At 44.6% G+C, this 21462-nt stretch overlaps 1 protein-coding gene across 10 annotated transcripts in view; it reads right to left on the reverse strand.

Moving 5' to 3' along the window:
• Positions 1-585: 585 nt before the first annotated feature.
• LOC120443883 (chromodomain-helicase-DNA-binding protein 7) overlaps positions 586-21462 on the reverse strand; it is a 40821-nt gene continuing 19944 nt past the window's right edge. For 2 of the 10 annotated variants that reach the window (XM_039623298.2, XM_039623297.2), the window contains exons 7-18: positions 20971-21247; positions 20755-20844; positions 19365-19574; positions 18322-18470; positions 17546-17721; positions 16416-16808; positions 6421-8677; positions 6136-6364; positions 5868-6066; positions 5559-5793; positions 4824-5460; positions 586-4735 (exon numbers count right to left, since the gene is read on the reverse strand). In XM_039623298.2, coding sequence (XP_039479232.1) covers positions 1966-4735; positions 4824-5460; positions 5559-5793; positions 5868-6066; positions 6136-6364; positions 6421-8677; positions 16416-16808; positions 17546-17721; positions 18322-18470; positions 19365-19574; positions 20755-20844; positions 20971-21247 — 7622 coding nt within the window. In that variant the 3' untranslated portion in view covers positions 586-1965. Of the gene's footprint in view, positions 4736-4823; positions 5461-5558; positions 5794-5867; positions 6067-6135; positions 6365-6420; positions 8678-11619; positions 12068-16415; positions 16809-17545; positions 18471-19364; positions 19575-20017; positions 20181-20754; positions 20845-20970; positions 21248-21462 lie in introns of those variants that run through there. The other 8 variants (XM_039623294.2, XM_039623292.2, XM_039623299.2 and 5 more) reach the window with 7 other exon arrangements.

The raw sequence follows: 21462 nt of genomic DNA on the forward strand, positions 1-21462 counted from the left end.
TCAAGCGCCCTCTAAGGAGAAGACCCGTTACTTTGCAACGGAACGCAGATCAGAGATGCGCAGTCACATTGTGCACTTGGTGCTTCACGCGTTTCTCACGAGATTTGCACGACAATCACGACATAATTAAAGAATTCCATGTGGTTGTGGGGAGCGTGACAAAAAATCTGTTACACGGGGGCATCTCTATTTTAGACAAAAAAAAGGGATCGTTGGCTACCTACTAGGATTTTTGTTCGCCTAGTACTTAAAATCGCGAATCTCTTCGGTTTCTTGAAAATTTCAGCCGCCCCGATATTATTTTCGCATTTTTGATAAGGGGAATGCCATACCTCGTTGCATTCGTAACATCCATCCATCTGAAAGAACATATCAAATATCAGAGTCTCTATATAGATCTCCTAGATCTTAGGATGGTAATTCTTGATTCAATCTAGATACAAACTAAGCCGACGTAATCCGAAGGTATTTCTGCTTCTTTATTTATCCAGTAAAAACTCGCATGTTGATGTAATTTTTAAAATTTATTTTTTTATATGTTTATTTATCATCAATATCAATATTTGATGCTTGCGTGTTACTTGCTGTTGTTGCTTCTTCTGGTTGATGTTGCTTTTGTTTGTTGTTCTGCAGTTATATAATAATTTTAATTACGAGTAGTACTTAAAAATTAAGTATGCAATATATGTTGGTTGTTTGTTTTGCTTTCTTCTTTTTTGTGTGTCTTGTTAACGTCTCAAAATAAATGGTTCTCGAAAAGTGCGGACCAAATTCGTCCATAATTCATTTACTCAACTGAATAATTATACAAAATGACCTAAATATAGCATTGCTGCTCATCAAGCGTGCAAGATTCATATTCTCGGCTTCTCAATTACAATAAAATTGATTTAATTAAAAAATTCTATTTTTCAATAAACACTTCCCACCTGTTAGTTACGCGACAAGAATTGCATGTTGCTTGTTGTGGTTCAGGGGACACACAAGTGCATAATAAAACATACAAATTACAATTACAAGAGTTTAAAATATACGATGGAAAGATAGACCCTTCCCATTTGCATTCCATTTCTTTTACATTTACTAATTACAAAATTAAAATGTTCAAAATTACACGCAGCTTTCGGGGGACACACAGAGAATAGAGAGTTCAGTATACAACATATTGGGGGTGAAAGTGTGAAAAATGGTTTAGTATGAGAATACATGGTGCCTTACTATATTAAAAACAGTTAAGCAATGCGAGTCATTTTAAGATTATAAATTATGTACAGGTATCAGTATCATATATAGAGACTTTGCATGTATCAGGACAGCGCAGGAAACCCAAGTATATGTGTCTCTACTTGTTATGTATGGATAGTGTTTTCGTTTAAACATTTCTGTCGCTTATTAATTATATGTGTTAGCAATAATTTAAACGGAAAATCATCGTCGTGCAACAGCACTTTGTTTCTCTTGTTACAATTAAATTATAAGCGCTTTTTAATTATGTTCGTAATTATATGAATAATTAAGCAGCCAAAGAAAGGGAAAATATTGACTTATCAAGCACCATATAAGCAGCAGATGAAACTTGAGTAAGCCATGGGTACGGTCCTCTGCCCTCCAGTTCAGACGGAGTTGCAGCAGTGTCGAACTGTATAGCGTTGAGACAAACCCAAATCCATTCTCTCTAAATTGGCTCCTAATCTCTATATATAGATTATATAAGGTTCTTATACTTTACACAACTTTAAGCTTAAGGGATCTAGTGGTAACAGTTAGCCTAGCATTTAATTTTCGCCTCGATCTTGTTTGCATCCGTATCTGCAGCTGGTTTCTCGTCATCTTTCTGTCGTTGATTATCTGCTCCGGTGACTTGTATGTATTGGCCGTGTTGGCTCCTCCTCTACGTGATTTTCTCCGGCCCTTAGGATGGGCCGTGTCATTCTGCTAGCGCTGGCGCTCGGATCTGCGCAATACTCATTCATTCCGTTCCTCCGCTCCCGATTCGCTGCCAGTGGAAAGATTAAGCGTACTGGCATCTGCCGAAGAGCGTGTATGACGAGTGGATCGCAACTCCCGTCGCTTCTCAGGCGGTTGTCCTTCCACGGAACCAGATCCTTGTTCGTTGCCAGACCTCGGACGCTTCAATCGGTTGGAGGATCGTCGATTCTCTTCAGCCGCGGCTGCAGCCGCCGCTGCAGCTGCCGCAGAACTGGACGATGAACCACTCAGATTAGCAGCTGAAGCATTGTCCGCTGTATCCAGATCGTCTACGCTGCCGCCATGACTACTGCCTGGATTGGCAGCCGAAGACTTTTTGAGTATGGGTTGTATAATTAGCTCATCGGCTTCTTCGTAGGGCGGTGGTAGTTTCGCTGCATCCGCTGCATTTGTTATGGTTAGCGAAATGCGCGACTCGGAGCGCTCAGAACGCTCGCTGCTAGTGCTGGCTCCACTGCTAATGGGAGGAGCTATGGTTATTGTAGTTTGACTGGGCAGATTAGCTGCCAGTCCCGCAGCAGCTGCTGAGCTGGAAGAAGAGCCCGACCCACTTCCAGAGGCATTAAGGGGAGTCAACGTTACTTTATCCTGTTCCGCAGACATAGGTGCTGGCGTCGAACTGCTACTGGAGCTGCTTCCGCCTCTTAGACTCTTTTCTATGCTACTCATGCTGGCTCCAAGATTAAGGGGTAACCCCGCAGTAAGGGCAGCAGCAGCCAGTTCCTCCTTTGTGGGGTGTATATCGCCACGTGATCGTTTGGAAAGCGCCTTTTGCTGTTGTTGATGCTGTTGCTCCGCGTCTAATGCTGCAGCATAGGCAGCCGCTGCTGCGTTTGCTGAACTTGAGGATGCAGATGATCCTCCCGATGAGGAAGTAGGTATCAGCGAGATTCCTGATCCCAGGCCTAAGGTCTTGGTATAATAGTCCATCTGTTGCTTAAAGGCATCCTGCTCACGCTGTCGTTTTGATGAAGAGTGGCTAGTGCTTCCTGAGGCAGAAGAACCACCACCGCCTCCAGCCGAGCCACCAGTTAAGCCAGCCAAACTAGCTAATGATCCAGGACCACTCAGAGGTAGGGATCCGCCAGCAGCCGCCATTGCCTGTGCAGCCATTTCAGCCAAAAAGGCCTGAGAGAAGTCACTAGGAATTTGTGGCAATTGAGCTGCCGCAGCAGCCGCAGCCGCAGCTGCTTTCGAGCTCTTACTGGAGGAAGTGGATGTGCCCGTATTTGATCCGGATGTTGACGGCATTTTGCCTTGCGAGAAAGCTTGGAGCGCGGCTAAGTCAGTTGGCAGAGCTCCGCGGGCTAGACTTTCAAACCATTTCTGCTGTTCCTTAGCCTGAGCGTTGGCTTCACTTGCGGCTTGGCTGCTTCTCTTGCTTGAAGATGTGTTACCCCCACCAGAAGAGCTCGGGGTTCCTGGAAGAGGCGGCATTCCGAGGGAGCTCATCAGTCGCGTTGCCTGTGCCAAATCCATGTTGCTCATACGGCTCAGCGACTCGAGGAGATGTGGATCCGCTCCTGGCATAAGTAGACTACTGAGTTGGGCCATGTCTGCTGCTGTAGGTGTGGTTTGGGATTGATTTCTGCTGCTCGATTGCCTGCCACGTCCGGATCCTGATGTTGAAGTAGAAGGCGTGGTTACAGTGCTAGCTCCACCACCCATGCTGGCCATTGCATTCATCAGACTCGCTGCTGAGTTGGCAGATGCTGCGGTATTTCTGGACTGACTGGATTTCGATTGTGACTGATGCGACTTGGACTGCGTAGAGCTCGTATTTGAGGCGGATGAAGTGGCTCCATTTAGCAGGTTATACTGCTGAGCCAACTGATCGTATGCAGAACCAAGTCCACTGGATCCTAGGGAATACGGATTCAGACCACCTAGTCCCATGGGTGGATACAGCAGTGACGGATTCGGAAATAGGAATGGAAATCCTGCCGCCAATTGTGATGCAGAAGCCGCTGCGTTCTTTCCAACTGATGCGCCAGAGCCTCCAGTACTAGCGCTGATAGCAGCTGCCAATTGAGCAGCTTCGTTTTGCGCCTGTTGTTGCTGTTGCTGCTGCTTCTTTTTACTAGCCGAAGAGGAGGACGAAGTGGCGGATGATTGCGACTGCGCCTGGCTCTTGCCGGAGCCCGCTCCTCCGGATGCACCACCTAATCCGCCAAGAGTTGGCCCGGCAGCAGCCATGAGCGCAGCCAGCGACTGAGTGTCCATACCCGCCAGATTACCCAATCCTCCCATTCCAGCCAAACTGGCGAAAAGGTTCATGTTGTTCAGGTTACCTAATCCAGGAATATTTCCCATTCCGGGCATTCCTCCAAATGACATGGATAGCAACGGATTCTTTGGATCAAATGCAGCCAGAGGATTCTTGGGATCAAATGCGCCCAGTCCAGGAAGATTAGCCAAAAGACTGGGATTTAGACCGGCTAAGGAGTTAAATTGTAACGCAGCTTGATCCAGTTGTGATGCCGCTGTTTGGCGGGATGTTTTCTTGGAGATGCCTGAGTTCCCTCCCGCTGGCGATTGAGCTGCAGACGTTTGCTGATGTTGCTGGGTGTGGGACGATGATGAGGTGTTACTCGAATTAGATGACGGGCGACCTCCATGCGATTTCACTGCCGAAGAGCCGTAGCTGCTCTCCATTGATGACGGCTTTGGAGAAGGTGCAGACATGGGATTTTGCATCTGCTCCAGCCACTTTGGATCCACTTCGTAATTGGGATTCTCCGTAAGCCTAAAGTATAAAAAAGGTTATTATATCAGAGATTAATTTATTGATAATGGTGTTAAAACTAAATAAATTATTCTTTTCGAACACTCACCATTGCATCAGTCTCTTCAGCTGCGGCGCTTTGTTGCCTCCCAAGCGTTTGCCAGTCTGCTTATTGATCACTGGTACGGGCTCCTCTCCTGTCAAATTCTGAGGGCCGGGCATTGAATGTTGCTGTTGTTGCTGCTGCTGTTGTTGTTGCTGTTGCTTTTGCTGTTGGGCTGCACTTGAGGATTGTTGTGAGTTTCCTTGCTGGCGGTTCGAGCGCCGACTATTGCCACTTCCGGAGGCACCTGCCCCGCCACCTCCCACGTAATCAATGCTGAGCTGGTCGCCCAGTGGAGTTGCCATGTCTGAAAGCCACTTGTTGACCTTGACGTCGTGTGGTGAGTTTGTCGAAAACTTTGAACTGATCTTCATGGCCTGTTCCATCTCGGCTAGCATGTTTTCATAAGCTTTCCGTTGAGCGGGGGGCAGGAACTGCATCATCTTTTGCTGCTGCTTAAGGAACGTCTGAGGGTCGGTGGCCATTGTCTGTGCCAACAGGGCATTGAGACTGTCTTTGGATGACAGACCTCCCATTGCCATATTCTGCAGGGCGCTCAAGCCGCTGCCGCCGGCTCCTCCGCCGCTGGCCGACGAGCTTCCTCCGGCGCCGGATCCGCTGTTGGACGAGCCGCCCTTTGATTCTGAAAAAGACAGATACATTCGATTAGTTGAAAATCCAATTAGATGGGTGCCAATTTTCAGCTGGTGTAAAAGTAAAAGCGCAGAGACTCAAACTCACTTCCGGGCACTGTGGTAACAGTGATAGTAAAGGGTTTCTGGTTTGACTGCTGGTTGGACGAGGATTGAAGGTTTGCTGGCGTCACCGATACGCTTGGCGGGATTTGCGGTTTCTTTGATGACGGCAGCGATGGGTCAGGGAAGGTCTTTTGCTCTTTAGCCGCCGATAGGCCGAGCACGATCTCGTCCAATTTCTTTCGCTTTTTCTCCTTACCAATAACAGGCTCTTCAATGGTCTATAATGAAACAAAACAAAGGGTTAAGTTGCATCAAACAATGTAGGAGAAATTTAAGTAAATTTTAATCTTACGCAATTGTTCTTCTTCATCAATTTGTTAAGCGTGTCGTCTAATTTGCTCTTGCTTCCCATCGAGGGAAATGCGGAACTTAAAGCACTATGCACACTGGATTTCTTAGAAGGCATAGAGAAGTCCTGAACCTCACTCAAATCGATGGCTCCCGCACTGGAAGCCGACTTAAGCATCTCAGTCATATTCATTTTCGGTAGGCTGTTGGAAACATTTTTAAAATATGTAAGTTCAATGGGAAACCTAATGAACTATTTTAAAAAAACTCACCTTGATGAAAGGTCCATTGGTGCACCCATTGAGGGAGGAGGAGTCTTCAGGGCGGGGACAGCTGGCTTGCTGAACTGTCCCGAGGATTGTCGCGATAGCGAAGCATGCTGATGAGCTGGAGGCGGCTGCATGCCACTTAAAGCTGAAGAATTACCACCTCGACCACGGCCAGAGGAGCCGCTCAAGGCCTCCATGTTTGCAATCTCACTCTCCCAGTCCTTCGGTGCCACTAGAGTTGAGGTAAGGTTAATTGATGAACAGTTATATAGTTTGAAATAGACTTACTTGTCGAACTGTTAAGCAGAGCATGGAGCTTAGCCCTTTCCGTCTCTACGTCGATGGCTATGTGTCGCTTGCGCTTCTTTCCCCCTCCAGAGCCGGCACTTGGAACGCTCAATCCGCTCACTGCACCGGCTGAAGAGCCACTGGCTGCACTCAGAGACATTCCGGGAAGCAGAGACGATAGGGAGGTGGCATTTCCACCTGCTGCAGCTGCCGCAACGGCCGCTGCCACCGCAGCATTGATGCTTTTGGCATCCAAGCCAGGTAAGCTGTTGGAAGAGGAGGGCTTTGATTGGGTGACCTGGGGAGCTCCCGAGGAGACGGATGCAGCGGACGCCGAACTGGCCACCTGTTGCATGTGGGAGGTCTGCAAGTGCTTTGTGACACCTTGGTCCGTCGTTATGGTAATGACATCGGGTGTTGTGGAACGACGGTCCAAACTGCTCAAGTGGGGAATGGATTCGTGAAGAGCAATGCTTAGATCATTTGCCCCCTTGCAGGATGCAAAGGCACTGTATTTGCTATCCACAGGCCAATTTCCTGACTCCACGCAAGCCACAATGTGCGCAATACGGCGCTCTAAGGCGAAATCCTTGAACCAGCGGATCATGCACATTTCAAGCTTGGGCTTATCCAACTTTTGCTGCTTGACAGTGGCGGGTTGAATCACTTCCAGATCCGGGAAGCGTGCTTTAAGCTCTGCTGCCTGCTTCTTGCATTCCTCTTCTACTGCTTTCTCTTTTTCCTTCATCACCTCGTCATCATCGGGATCTGAAGGACCAGCCACCAGGTCGAGTATGTCTTGGTCGGCAGTGGGTTTTTTGGGCACAGCTACTTCGGGTTCAACGACAGTTTCAGATTTATCAGCGGCCTCCGATTCTATTAGTGGTTTTTGCACCTTTTCTTTTTCCTCTTTCTGTTCCTCAGACTTTTCATTTGATTTTTCACCCTTCTCTTCATCACACTTTTCAACAACCTTGTCTTCAGATTCCTTTTCGTGCGGTTTCGATTCCCCAGAACATTTTTCTTCTGTATTAGAGGCGACTTCATCTGTCTCCATTTCTGACACTTTAACATCAGGAGCTCCAGGGGAACTTGGCTTTTCTTCTGAAGATTTCTTATCCTCTGTATCACTGCATTTCTCAGGCGAACCTTCCTTCTCCTGACCATTTTCGGCAACGGGCGATTCCTCAACTTGCATTTTTTCTTCGCTAGGTTTGCTTTCTTCAATTTCTGGAGCACATGATTCAGGGCTAGATTTATCCTTATCCAACTTTGTAGTTTCGTCTAGTGCGTCTTTTTCCGTAGTTTCTGCATTCGACTCACCTTTATCATCTACCTTCGTACTCCCATGAGCATCTGAAGCTTTATCTTCGGGAATATCAGCAGTATCCTTCTTTTCAGAACTCTCTTCAGCTTTTACTTCATCCTTTATGGGAGAAGCTGGCGGCTCTTTCTTGATGACACTGTCATTAGTCATGAGCTCATCATCTAGGTCTATGACTTCATTCTTAACGGAAGCTGCCTTTTCTGCTCCCGCCTTTTCAGTTGCAGCAGCTTTTTCCGTTGCAGCCGCTTTCTCAGCTGCCGCTAACTTTTCGGCCTTTTCAGCATTAAAAGCCTCCAGTTTGATAGTACGCTGAATCTGAGCTTCTAGTTCCCGAATGAAACGCTTCTCAGACTCTCCAAAACTGAAGTTTGGATCATTGAAGATAAATGTTTCGGAGCGATAAAGTCCGTGCTTGAGGACGGCGGTGATCAATTCCTTGTCGTGTCGACCAGGCTCCCACCAATCGGGGGTATCCGCATTCGTGGTGCAGAGTTTTAGGCGCTCCTCGAGCATGGGATTACGAGCCACTTCTCGCAACTTGGCAAGTACTTCCAGGCGATCCAGTATAAGCTTGGCGTGCTCCTTCTCGATTTCTTCGATAATGCCTTCTAGTCCGCGCTCCGATTCAAGGAGCTTCAAGCCCGCCTGTCGTTTGCACATTGCCACAAATACCTTATAGTAGTCGGTCAGTGTTTCATCACTCTTTCTCTCTAGGTGAGCCATCTGCTTGAACTTGGTCCAGTCGGGCGAAAGGGAACTTCCATTAGAGGAACCCATTGGTGTAGAGAGGTGCAGGTCGACACCATAACCAGTGAGAACTCTAAGAAATTCGTATTCTTCGCGGCGGTTCCATTTCTTTGGGATGAGCTGCAGACGTTGGGACTCGCGCTCCTTCGCCGCCAGTTCCATCTTTCCCTGCCGCTCCATTTTCTGTAAGGATTGCCGAAAATATAAAATAATAATAATTAATAATTTCCTTCAAACACCACTAGATGTGATCTTTCAAAAAATTGGTTAGTTTTATAAAGAGCATAGAATCATTACGGCTTTATGATAAAATCTATTTAAATCCCCTTTTAAATTCCCATAAAATATAGGCTCTCCAAGCGTCAAGAACACAATAGCATTGCAGGTACCGCGAGTATCGAAACTTAGTACGTCTCCTATAACACTCACAAACACCCATAACGCAAATGTTTTATGTTCCAATGGCTTAGTGTTCGTCAATGTCTACAAAATATATTGATTAGCTGATTAATACCCCTTTACGTACGTACCAAAAAATGTTTTAAATCGGACCATTATAAAGGTATTAAAACTTTACTACTAATTACCTAAAAAGATATTTACTGCTTGCTGAAGCAGTAATGCAGTAGCTTTGCTACATGCGTATCTCCATCTCTGTCGCACTTTTAGTAGCCGACTAACGGATATCCAATAGTCGAGACTCTTGTTATAGCTTTGTTTAATAAAAACAAAACTCCTTTTTAACATGTTGACGTAACATTAATATTATTGTGAATTACTTTTTAACTAAGTCATGACTCAATATATTAAACTGATGCCTGATTTCTTAGGCTAAAATGTGCGATGCTCATTATCATGAAAATTATATGCAATTAGTACTAATTCCTACGGAAACTATGTATTTTGGAATTAATAATTAAAGTTTGTAAAACGAAATAAGAAGAAAACATATTTTTATATTTTAGCTCTTGAAATGTAACACTCGATATGTGATGTGTACATTTTGCAAATGCAAATTCATTACGAATACTTTCCAAATTGCCTTGAAAAATATTTAAACAGTCGACCAGGAACGACCCTTTGCCAGTGCACCACCCTTCACTGCTTCCCCAGGGGTTGGGATCACCCATCGCGTCTGTGGTGGTGGTGTTGTGGGGTGGCCACGTTACGACACCTTCCCTCATCACTATAATCATCACCGTATAGCAGGATCCTGGCTTTCGAATTACACACAATTTTTGCGAAAAGCAAAAAGGGAAAGACAAAATGCGAATGGCACGCGCATTTAGAAAATAAGAGCGACACAACGGCCCAAAGAGAGAGGAGACCGAAACTGGAAAAACAATAAAATCATAATAATAAAAGTAAAAAATCCATTTTACACCCCTAATAACGCTTCGGCCGGAGGACAGAGGCCAAATGGCGACAGCAACAGAGAAGGACGTGGAAAAGGAGACACGGCACAACAACACTCCGCACGAAGCAATGGCGCCCAAAAGGAATGGGCATGCAGGGGGGATTTGAGTCAGGAATGGAGACAAACAAATGAATCCTGTGAGACCAATTGCACGCGCCTCAGCCGAAGAAGTTCATACACTCCTTATACACCTTCCATCCACCCACATTTACTTTATGCCCTGTTTGGTGCGTCGGTTTAAAATGAAAATAATAGCGGGGTTTACACTGCAGCTAAGGCTTGAAACAGGAGCAAAAGCCAAGCAAATACACAAAATTGCATGGGACCTAGTGGGTCAGCACACACCCATTGGATTTACGTATACTATGTATGCAGTTTATTCCATAGTTTTGAAGTTTAAATTGAAATAATATAAAAAGTGGATATTTATTTGCAGTAGTTTCTATCTTTAAATCGGTCACAAAATCGAAGTAAAAAGTCCCTTAGTTCATATAATAAGAAATTGACATATAAGTACGTATAAATGCATAAGCTAACTGAAAACATAGGTAAATACATAGTTGTACGCCTGGAGTGAATCCAAATAAATACAAAATGATGCCAAGTGGCGCGCAGACTGGCAACTCTGTATACCGTGTATCCTTGTGATTCCATGCCTCTGTTTATACTACTCCTAGCTAGACCTCCCACCCCTTCCTCCCTACCACACCGCCGCTTGCAGCCTACGAACGATGGCATAACGAAATCCGAAAAGGGGACAAACAAAAACAAACGACAAAAGAAGATAAAACGACAGCGACTCGAGGCCTCTTCTTTCTTCCCTTCTTGCATACTATCCATTTGGCTCTCGCTCGCTCGCACTCACTCCTCCTCCTCCTATCACTCTTTTCCTCGGCTACCGCCGTCGCATTTACACTACACAAGTGCGAGGCGACTTGAGCGATTGATTATGATTATTTGTAGAACCGATGGCTACGAATACGGCGACACAGGCTATACAGCGAGGACCGCTGCGCTTGGAGGCGGTAGGTAAATAGCAAGAGGGTGAATAAGATAGAGAAAGGGGAGCAGTAAGCAAGCAGCCGCGTAAAAATGAATTTAAGTGAGCGCCGTTAGGGCAGACAACAAATAGATAAAACCGTAGCGCACAGTGGTGGTCAAAATCAAAAATGGTGCCTTTACTTTCTTAAGAAATCAATCATGTTTATAGTTCTTATGCAAATGTTTTTAATTCTTAAAACCACATTCAATTAAATAGCGAATTAGAATTAATTAGTTATTATATTTTGCAACGATTTAGTATGGACCTGCTTTGGCGATAATAATAATACCTTACCCCCTCACAACCACAATTACATCCAACTCAACGAAACAACTTCCCAACTCAAACCCTTTTGCCAGTACAAGGGGGGGGCAACGACGACGGCGACGCTTTTTGTACTTGTAAAATCTATAGGCTTAAATTTATTGTTTTGTATTTCCACTCGCTACACAGCGAATTCAGAGCGAGAGGGCCAACTGATCCCCCTCTTCCTCCTCCTCGACCTGTCCCACTCTTCCTGGGTCTCGTTTACTTTTTCTTGTCTTACTGCATGCACACATTCTTTGCATATTCTCTCTGCATTTTTGCATTCTCATTTTAATTAGGAGATGCATCATGTCCATGCTTGTAATTTCGCATCGAAATATTTGTATTTGCTGCATTTACCTCCAAATAAATGCCTTTTCCATTGTTTAATGTTGTTGGTATCGTCGTTGCAGTTGTTGCTGCGATTTGTGAAGATTTGTTGAGATGCTCGCAGAACGCCGAGAAGCTGCTGAAGTCCATGGGTTTAATAACCTCCATTTTCGGACACACGGTAATATCACAGTCTCACTGGTAATCAAGAATATATTGGCAAATTCGCCTTAGGCTTTCGTCATGATTATTGATTTCAATAAAGCACTAATTATCATTCATTGCGCCTCAATGACAACTATTTGCGTTGTTGTTGCTGCCTCTGCAATTACATTATTCCATTTCGTTTGATTATCACTCCCTCTTCCTCAAGCGCACTCTCTTTCTCGCGATTTATCGCGTTTCGTTTCCCCGTCTTGCTTCCAGTTTCCACGAGCACTTGGACTTTTTACAACTTTACACCGCGGCGCTCAAACAAATAATGAGCGGAGCGCATTGCGGACTAAAATACAAGACACACTCCTCACACACACACATAGGTAGGCAACCAACGGCGATGGCAGCGGTTAAAATCGAATGCGAATCAACCAGCAAGAGAGACTCAGAAGAGAGGGAGCGCGGGAGAGTAGGAAACCAAACAATCGTGAGATTAAGTCAAACGCCGTTTTGGGTGAATGTGAATATGAATGAGGTGGGCTAAAAACTGAGACCGACTGCCGACTCAGAGGTGAATGAGCGTCACTTGCAATGGGGGAGAGCGAGAGAGAAAAAGAGAGAGCATCGACTTCGGCTTCGCGAGAGTCCGACTCAAGAGAGGGCGCGGGCAGAAGCAACCTAGATGCGATTGTGACTGTGAGCGTGCACTGGATGGACGAGTTGAAGAAGAGTGGCCACAGTGGGCACATTGTGTCAACTGTGTAATGTAAGCAAAGAAGCAAGGCAGCAGCCTGCCACACACTCACTCGCACCTAAACTCAAGCCGTGGAGCGGGGAGAGCACACAACACACGGCAGAATCGGAGGTAAAAAAAAAGCCAAGGCAATGAAACAAATGTACCACAAAAACTGTTGACGACGACACATAGAGAACGGCATGAAAGAGCGAAAGAGCGAGGCAGCCAAATGGGTGGAAGATGAACGGGGTAATGACGGACGGACGCAGGACACGACGAAAAAAGGGATAAAATAAAATAATAACAGTGAGCGCAACAACAGCGCAAAGCAAGAAGGAGAAGTAAAACCATAAAATGGATTAGTTCGAAAAGCAGGTTCAAAGGGGTCCAAAAGTAAAGCAAAAATGCTTCAGGAATTACACTTAATACCTTATCAGTATGGAGGTCCAATCTTTGAGTTACACATACCTTAATCCATATCTAAGAATATCAATATCAGTAACAAATTTTAACGCATGATAGAAATGCAAATTTTGCATTGTTTAATTATTTCGACCTTTGGGCTATCTACATGCGACACCAACACACTACACAACAAGGAGACAGGGAGAGAGAGCAATAGGTAGTCAGAAAGCCAGCATGGAAGATGGAAGCAGGGCCAAAGTGCGATAATCACGTAGCCAGAGGAAAGACGAAACGAGATTATTAATCAATCCGCAAGATACAGATGCAGATACCACATGAGTGAGTGAGTGAGCCCGTGAGTGGATATCGCACACACCGAAATGCATATGTGCATGCATGAGTGAGCAGGGCGGCTACAATCGCACAATCGATATGCGACAGAGACATATATATATATATTTCTTCGACAATGCACTCACTCACACCAACTCAATTCTTGAGCAAGATCAGCGAGGAGGGCAGCAGGCCACTCTTCTCTATCTAAATTTGACTAAACTCAAGGGGAAAGGGGAAGAAAGTAAGCAGGGTGATGGCAGGTAGATGAGTCGGCTCTCAATGAGATTTAAAATTGACTGACCGTTCGGTATATTGGTTAGACATCGACTTCTTCAAATGGTTTATGACTGACAGGTGTAAGGTGAAAAATGCGCCGGCGCGGCAGCTGCATCCTCAAAATGCAGTCACTGCAGGGAAAGAGCAACAATGGAATCCAGCAGCAACATGTGAGGAGCACGTGCACAGTGGTGTGTCCAAGAGCAAAACGAATTTTAAAAATTTCCAAAGAAAAATATTACATGAAAATGTCAGCATGGTAAAAGGAACCATTGCCTCTCAAAATTATACGTATCTTTCATCCTAGCCCTCAGAAAAGTTTAGATTTGCCCCACTGTGCACGCTGAAGTGGCAGCGAAATGCTAATAAAATAATAAATCGAATGGCAGCACCAACAGCAATGCCACTAAAAAAAGAGCAACGACAGCGGTCAGCAACAAAAGCAAAAGCATCCAAGCAAGTCGAAGGTGGGACCGAAGATGGAAACAAAAAGAATGGCAAACCCACACCAATTGAGTCACACGCACAGGAGGATAGCCAGCGACTTCTCTATGTTAGGTGTTCCAAATGCACGTTACGTTGCAACTGCAAAAAGGAATCAACAAAACCAAGCAAAAAGTGGGTATAAGCAAAAGCAGCAGCACAACGTGCAAAGGGGAGGAGAGGACTGGGAGCCCAAATGAGCACAATTAGGCGGCTTTATCGAATTCTCGCGGTATGCGAAAAAAGAGAACAGGAAACCGTAAGAGGAACAGGTCACCATTATCCCTGTCTCCTTTTTGCGCTCAATAATTCAGTCCGTGAGAGCAGTAGCCAAATCAGAATCAGTGGTGAGAGGAGGAGCAGCAGGAACGAAAGGAGCGGAAGCAGCAGCAGCACCAGCCACCCCCAGACATTTGGGTGGGCGCACACGAAAGGAAAAAATTATACATTGGATAAATCCAGAAAATGTAAAATTACAAACACAACACACGTTGCAGACATCTAGGGAGCGGGACAGAGATAGAGAGTGTGGCACTCTCGCATGGAAAACTAATACATACAATACAGCAAGGCGGCAGCAGCGCAAGTACAGCCAACGTAGCTAGGCAGCAAAACCAAAACCAAGACCAAAACCACCCGATGATATCGAATGCCCAACAACAACTACAGCAACAACAACAAGAGCAGCAATAAAACCAAGTAGTCCACCAACGCCGCTGCTTACGTCGCGGCAGCCGCAGCAACCATCGTCACCAAAGAACTCCAGTTCGTCAATACAACAACATCGGTAACGGCAGCAACAACCACTTGGCTTTGCTCTTCTTGCTGCCGCCGCTTCCTCCGTCCCCCTCCTTCAACGGAATGTTTGGCTCCTGGTGCTTATGTTGTTGTTGCTGTTGTTGTAGGTTTGATTGATGGCGCGGTGCCTTTACCGCCGCCTCTCTGCTTTTGATAATGGGGCAGCGTCGCCCATTCAGCGATGACCAGTCGTAAGCGGTATTTCCCCCCGAGTCTGCATTGAAGCACAGTATATTCAAGTCGAGCTTGGAACTACTTGGATATTCATAAATAAGTGAATTTGAAATACCAAAATCCGTTCGCATTTGGCGCATCTCTATCGGCTACCATTACAGTGGGATTGCTGCGAATCGAAGAGTCAGCTCATACAATTGACTTCGGCGCTTTGCCATTTCCCATATATCGCCCCATCCCTTGTGGCCAACACGTTGCGGGTTCCACTGTGTTGCCGTGTATCTGCTGTTGCTGTTGTTGTTGCTGCCACCTCAAGGGGCAGCAGAAGGCGAGGCAGAGGCAGAGGCAAGGAATCGAAAGCAACGGTTTTGTACTAGACAGTGGATTTGAGAAGGAGTTCGGTGTGTTGCTGTTTTTGTTTCTGCCGCCGGGTGTGCAAAGTGGTTTGACATTTCCTCCGTTTTGGTCGCTCATTCGCATGCCCATTCCCATTCCCATTCGCGAGATGAGATAAAATGCGATGAGAAAAGAGGACAGGGGATCCAACGAGAGGACCGACCATCTGAGCATCGTGTGCACCGCATTTCGGGTTCAAATTGGAGTGTATGTATTTCTTTTATTTTGCATAAATTAGGCATAAGTGTATTTGCTGTCGTTTCTCAGCTCTGTCGCTGTCTCTTTTGCGCTTTGTTGTCGCTCGCTTTTAACTCTTCGTTCGGTAAGACCACGCACACACACACACACATAAAAGGAAGGATACATAGCCGCACGGCGAGCTAACAAAATGTTCTCCTCCAAAACTGCGGGATGGGTATTGACTTCGTCCTTTAGGCAGATTTCATGTGCTATTTTCTTTTGCTTTTTTCAAAGTGACAATGTGGACAATGGGAAAAATGGGAATCTAAATCAAAATTTAGATAAACGCTCTTCGTAAGAACCTGGCTCTGCTGTTAGGAACCACTGCCGCATCAAATCATTTCTTAATAGTAATTACCTTAAAAATCAAAAACCAAATTCTTCGATTACGACAGTACCGCAACATATATCCCTTAAAAATATAACGCATAGTACTTAATAATGGGTTAGACAAAATGTTTGGTTTTGGTTATACTAGTTTGATAGTTTAGAACTCATGCAGGTTAGTTAGGATATGCAAGTAAGTGTGAGCTTTAGTAGAGTTTTGTGTAGTGGCGTGCTTTTTGTCAGTGTTTTTTTTCATTTTGGTTTCGGATTGAGGGAGTTTATTAAAGTGTTCATGGTCTATTAGAGCCTCAAAGGGTGGCTTTTCTGTTTTTGCTTCGCCCACCGGCCACAGAGTGGCAGTTGAGGATTGATTGAATACTCGGGCTCTTGAGTGGGGGTTGCTTAAAAGGGCAACGGGATGATTGTTCGGAATGGTAGTGTAGCTGGTTATAATATATAATTTTTTTATATAGAGAGGAGGTACTCATCACTAACGTACATTGTTCATGCTGACCAGGTACATGGCCAATTTATTGATGTCCAAGTTGGCCAGCTGGTTGACATCTGTGGTGTTGAGTATGCTAAGCATCAGGCTTATGTCGGCGGCGGTTGGCATAGCTGGCATGACTCCCGCTCCGCCCATGCCCACCTGGCCGGATCCACTACAGGATCCTCCAGCACCTGAGGCGGCGGCGGCCGCTGCTGCGGATGTGCTGGCCCCCTGCGATTGCATCAACGCCTGAAGATTCCGGCCACTGGCATCGTGCTGACCAGAGGATCCTAGTCCGGAGCCACTGCCGCCGGAGCCGCTCTGAAGCTGCATTTGCATAGACTGAAGGGTGGGAGTTGTGGGCACCGACAGTGGGGGTGTCGATGAAACCAATGCCTGGAGCTGTGGGACAAATGTGACAATCACAAAGAGAGAGTTGGTGGAGTTGGTAAGGTTGCGAATTCAGCAAAAGGATCAGAAAACATGTCACGGAGACAGGGTAGTGGCTGAGAATGATTTTATTGAGATGATCTTGATGGTAAAGAAATTAAGTGCAATCCTCTGTCAGCGTTTTATATAATGTTGTTAATCAGCTGTTGGCTGCTTTAGTTAATGAATTTCTTGTATTTTTAGCTTTTGATGCTTTGGATGGTTCGAATTCGGTTGCATTTTGGAACCGTTGCTTTGTCCAAGTCTGTGTCCACTGTCCGTTCTGTACGCTAACTACGGTGCACGGTTCGCAACTAACTACAGCCAACAGCTAAGCAACAAAACTACATATTTCTAACATTGGACACTACAACATAATCATGAAACGTAGAACAAAAAATTAAACATTATTTAATTGTCATTTGGGTTAGGCAACAGACAGTTTTATATTTTTCATAATCACTAATTAATGGATTTAATTTAAAGAGAACGTTATAGTCGAGTTCTCGACTATTAGATACCTGTTAATCAGGTAGTGGGAGTGCGTAACACGGAAAGACAGACGAACCTTGCAGGTTCGATACTTTTCAACGAATTTAGAATACCCTTTTACTCGGCGAGTAACAGGAAAATAATGCAGTGGCAACGAAGAGAGTGAGGAGATGATAGGATGAAAAGGGTTGGTAAGTGATAAAGGGCATTGGACTTACCTTGGCCTTCTGTTGCAGTTTGAGTTCCTCCTTCTTGTAATTTCTTTGATAGGCGGTGATCACACGGCGGAGACGCGTGTTGAGGTCCTGCATAGATGGCCACATAGTAGTGGCGTCCTCGACGGCTGCCACGGTTGGCGGATAGCTGCCGGCGACGCTCTCCTCCTCGTCCAAGCCTAAATGTGAGTTGGAGTTAGCATGGTCGGTGGTGTTGTTAGAGTTAGCCGCTTTGGATGATGGATTATTGGTGGTGGTGGTGGTATTGGTAATGGTAGTAGTAGTAGTGGTGGTGGTGGTGGAGATGTTTGTGGTAGCATTGTTAAGGCATGATTCCGTTTTATCGCCTTCAGCTCGGGCAATGGCAGCGCTATCTTTTTTGGCTTCCGCAGCAGGAGCATCAGCAGTTGACTCCTTGGTTTCCTTTTCGTTTTCTTTTTCTTTGTTATCCGATTCGATGTCCAATTCGCCGGCATCGCCAGTCTTGGCCCCCGTTCCCTGAACTTTTCCTGACGCCTCCGCCGAACTAGAGTCGACCGGATCGCAGGAAACAGAGGCTGAGACTTGCGCGTCATTTTTATTCATTTTGGGATCTGATGTCTGATTGGCCGATTTAGGAGTTGCTGATGATGCGTTCTGCTGGGCAACCGGCACATCGAGATCGCTGCCCTTGCCCGGCAAGACTTCGGATTTGGATGAGGATTCGGTAACGGGTGTGGCATCTTTTTCGCTTTCCGTTTTGTCGTTGCCGCCGTTGCCATTTTCACTGCTGCTCTTACCAGACGAACTGGGGCGCTCCGGGTCGAGAAGCGAGTCCTTGTTATCGCCACCGGTGAGTTTGGTAGAGTCAGAGTCTTTGGTCGTAGTAGTGCCGTCGTCGTCCACCTCGTCGCCATCATCGTGCTTCGAATTTGCATCGTCCTCGTTTCTGTGGTTCCAGAAAATAGGTTGGAAAGTTAGTAGCGGTTTACTGGAATGCACAGATATGATATCGGATGCAGGCCATGCCCAACGCAGTTAAAACGTGTATACTACACTGAGAGAAAATTCACAAAACACACGCACACACACACATTCAGCGCAATGTCAATGGATCAATGCATTCAATGTGCGCGTTAATGGAAGCCCCGTAAGCTATTCTATCTGAGACTTTTTTGTTTATACCCTATAATGAACTTACACGGCGAGAATTCGATCCACAAGTACAATTATTTTAACTGGGTTGGAAAATACTTTGTTTTTTAATTTGAATAATTAGGATTAAATCTACCCTATATGAAGGTTTTAAAAGTTCAACAAAATAATTATCATGATTTATGACCCTAACATTTATTAGACATCTAGCACGGTCTACCAAACTTTAATCTTCAATTTATTATTATATTAGCTAATAGCTGAAAAAAATATTGTAAGCGCATTTCAATACCAAGATTTTCAGATGAATGCATGTGCACGTGGGGAATGGGAATGCAAATGAGTTAAAGCATATCCTGCCTGCTCCTTTTAGTATCCAGATTGTCATCTGTTTTGAAGTGTCTTTTTTTCAGTTTAGTACTTTTGTGTGATGATGTATGTGAATTACTCAATGGCGTTTATGTATGGGTAATAACACTTTTCATTTGTTTTTTCTTCTATCCGGCGTGTTCAAAAAACCTCTATATCATTTATCAAATATTTTTCCGTAGCTTTCGCTGTTAAAGCGGTAATTAGTTATCATGAATATTAATGTAACGTGGATGTGGAAGTACGCGTTAAGATAGAGATTCCTTGGAACACACCGAATTAATTTAGAATTGATTTTTTGTTCGATTTGAAGACTTACATCGGCAAATTCGTGACAGCGAGATCGTCACCGGCCGCACCGGCGCCCACATGGGTGACAAAGCACAGATTGGGATCGGCGCGCATTTGACGATACATTTCACAGCCATGCTTGTAGGTTCCCACCAACAGGCTCTTATCACAACAAATGGGATTCCACCATGAAGATGGCACTTGATCTGGCGTTGGCGGCGGGCGAATGGGGAGTTCGCTACATATGATCGTATCGGTCGATGAGTACATTCGATAACATTCAAATGTGTTTGGTGGATTGGGGGAGTTGAGAGATGCGCGAAAAAAGAAATGCGTTGTTTAGTAAAAATTCAATTTTTTCGGTTCAACAATTTTTGGTGTGATGTTAAATAAAACAAAAATAAAAAAATGAGATACCATCAAGGGAAATAAAGTTAAAGTTTGAACATTGTTAATTGCCAATTTGTACTACAGATTTACCACTACAAAATGCAGAATCATACAAAGAAAAATTAAAAAGGTTAGTCGAGCTTCTTGATTGCGTTGTTTTTTGAATTTGGTAATCGCATTAAAAAAAAAATAAATTAACAGTGAATTGCATGTAAACTTGGCAGTTTTTTGTTTTTTTATTTTATAATGACGACTGCACGTATGGAGGTTAATAAAGATGTTGAGTAGCGTGAATTTCCCTATTCGCCAGCTTTCTTCTTAAAAGCGGAATACAGCGTGCGTGCAAGCGAGGGCTACGAGCGATGGCGATCGATATCGGTGGTTGAGGAATATATGGGGATATTACCTTTCCAAATTCAGATTCAGTGACAACTGCTTCTTGGCTTTCGTACTGCTGCAGTTTTTGGTGGTTATATATAATATACGTATAGATATCGCAATGAAGTCAATTAGGTATTTTTAAGGTTTTTAAGGTAAACGAATCGAAGAAACACAAAACACAGCGATAGAAGAAGATTCGAACGCCGAAGATTAGTTGGCAAAATACAGAATTTAAATGTTGTGGTTACAAATGAGCAGAATCGTGTATATAGATGTACAGTGTTAACATTTTTAGGGACAAGCAATCGAAAATACGAAGAGAGTTGCAGTATAGAGATAGATACATAGCGAATAAATGAGAAATTGCATTCCACCTGAACCCTCATAAGCCAGCTGATTATTGCTTTAATCAGCAGACACAAGGTTTTATACAAAAAAAAGTTTACAATAATTAAAAAAACAAATTGGCATTAGTTAAAATGTTATAAAGTATCCATAACAAAAGGTTAAACTAAGTACAAAATAATGAACACTTTTTGGTAATCAGTCAGTCAATCATTCAATCAACAACAACAACAACAAACAAACAAACAAAATGATTAATGAATGCCAAGTGTTTAGCAGGTGACTCCGAGTGCCACGCCTACCTGATAGGCGTGTTGTCCTTTATCTGCTGAACGAAGTCGCCTATGACCTCATGTTGAATATAATAGAGCATCCGCACGCGCAGCAAAACCCTGCAAATATTCACGATAAATAAACAAAATGTATGAAAATAAAGGAGAGAGCAAAAGAATTTGTTAGTAAAAGTCCATCTCAAATTTGGGAATAGCTTATAACAAGTTCGATTCCACACGACTCACTTATTGGCGTGTCTGCCCAAATGCTTTTTGTAGGCGCCTTCCAAGTACGCATCAGCATCGTACTTTTCCTTCTTGCTCCAGTGATTTGGATCGTGAATGCTGGTGACCGCCGCGGCCACGGCGCTGGCATTTATGCCGCCGCCATCCTTATCGGACCCATCCAGTGCACTGGACTTGTGAGCCGGAGTCGTGTTTCCACTATTGCTTCCGGATGCGGAGCCCGGAGCGGGAGTAGACATTCCCGTGGATTCCTTGTTTGACTTTCCACCGTTGCGACCTGTAAAGCGAAAATAATTTAACACATTAGTATGTTCATACTTCTCTTAGCCGCCTTCAGACTGAAATATTTACTAATCTGAAGGGCAACTAAGTCCTGAGTAGCGTGAAAGTAAGATGCAAATGAATTTACAGGGAGTACTTAATACAATTGGCTATAATTTATTACATTGCCTATATATAAAAGTGAGATAAGCTATAAAACACCTTCGACTC

The sequence above is a fragment of the Drosophila santomea genome, chromosome 2L, assembly GCF_016746245.2.
Source record: "Drosophila santomea strain STO CAGO 1482 chromosome 2L, Prin_Dsan_1.1, whole genome shotgun sequence".
NCBI classification, from domain to species: domain Eukaryota; kingdom Metazoa; phylum Arthropoda; class Insecta; order Diptera; family Drosophilidae; genus Drosophila; species Drosophila santomea.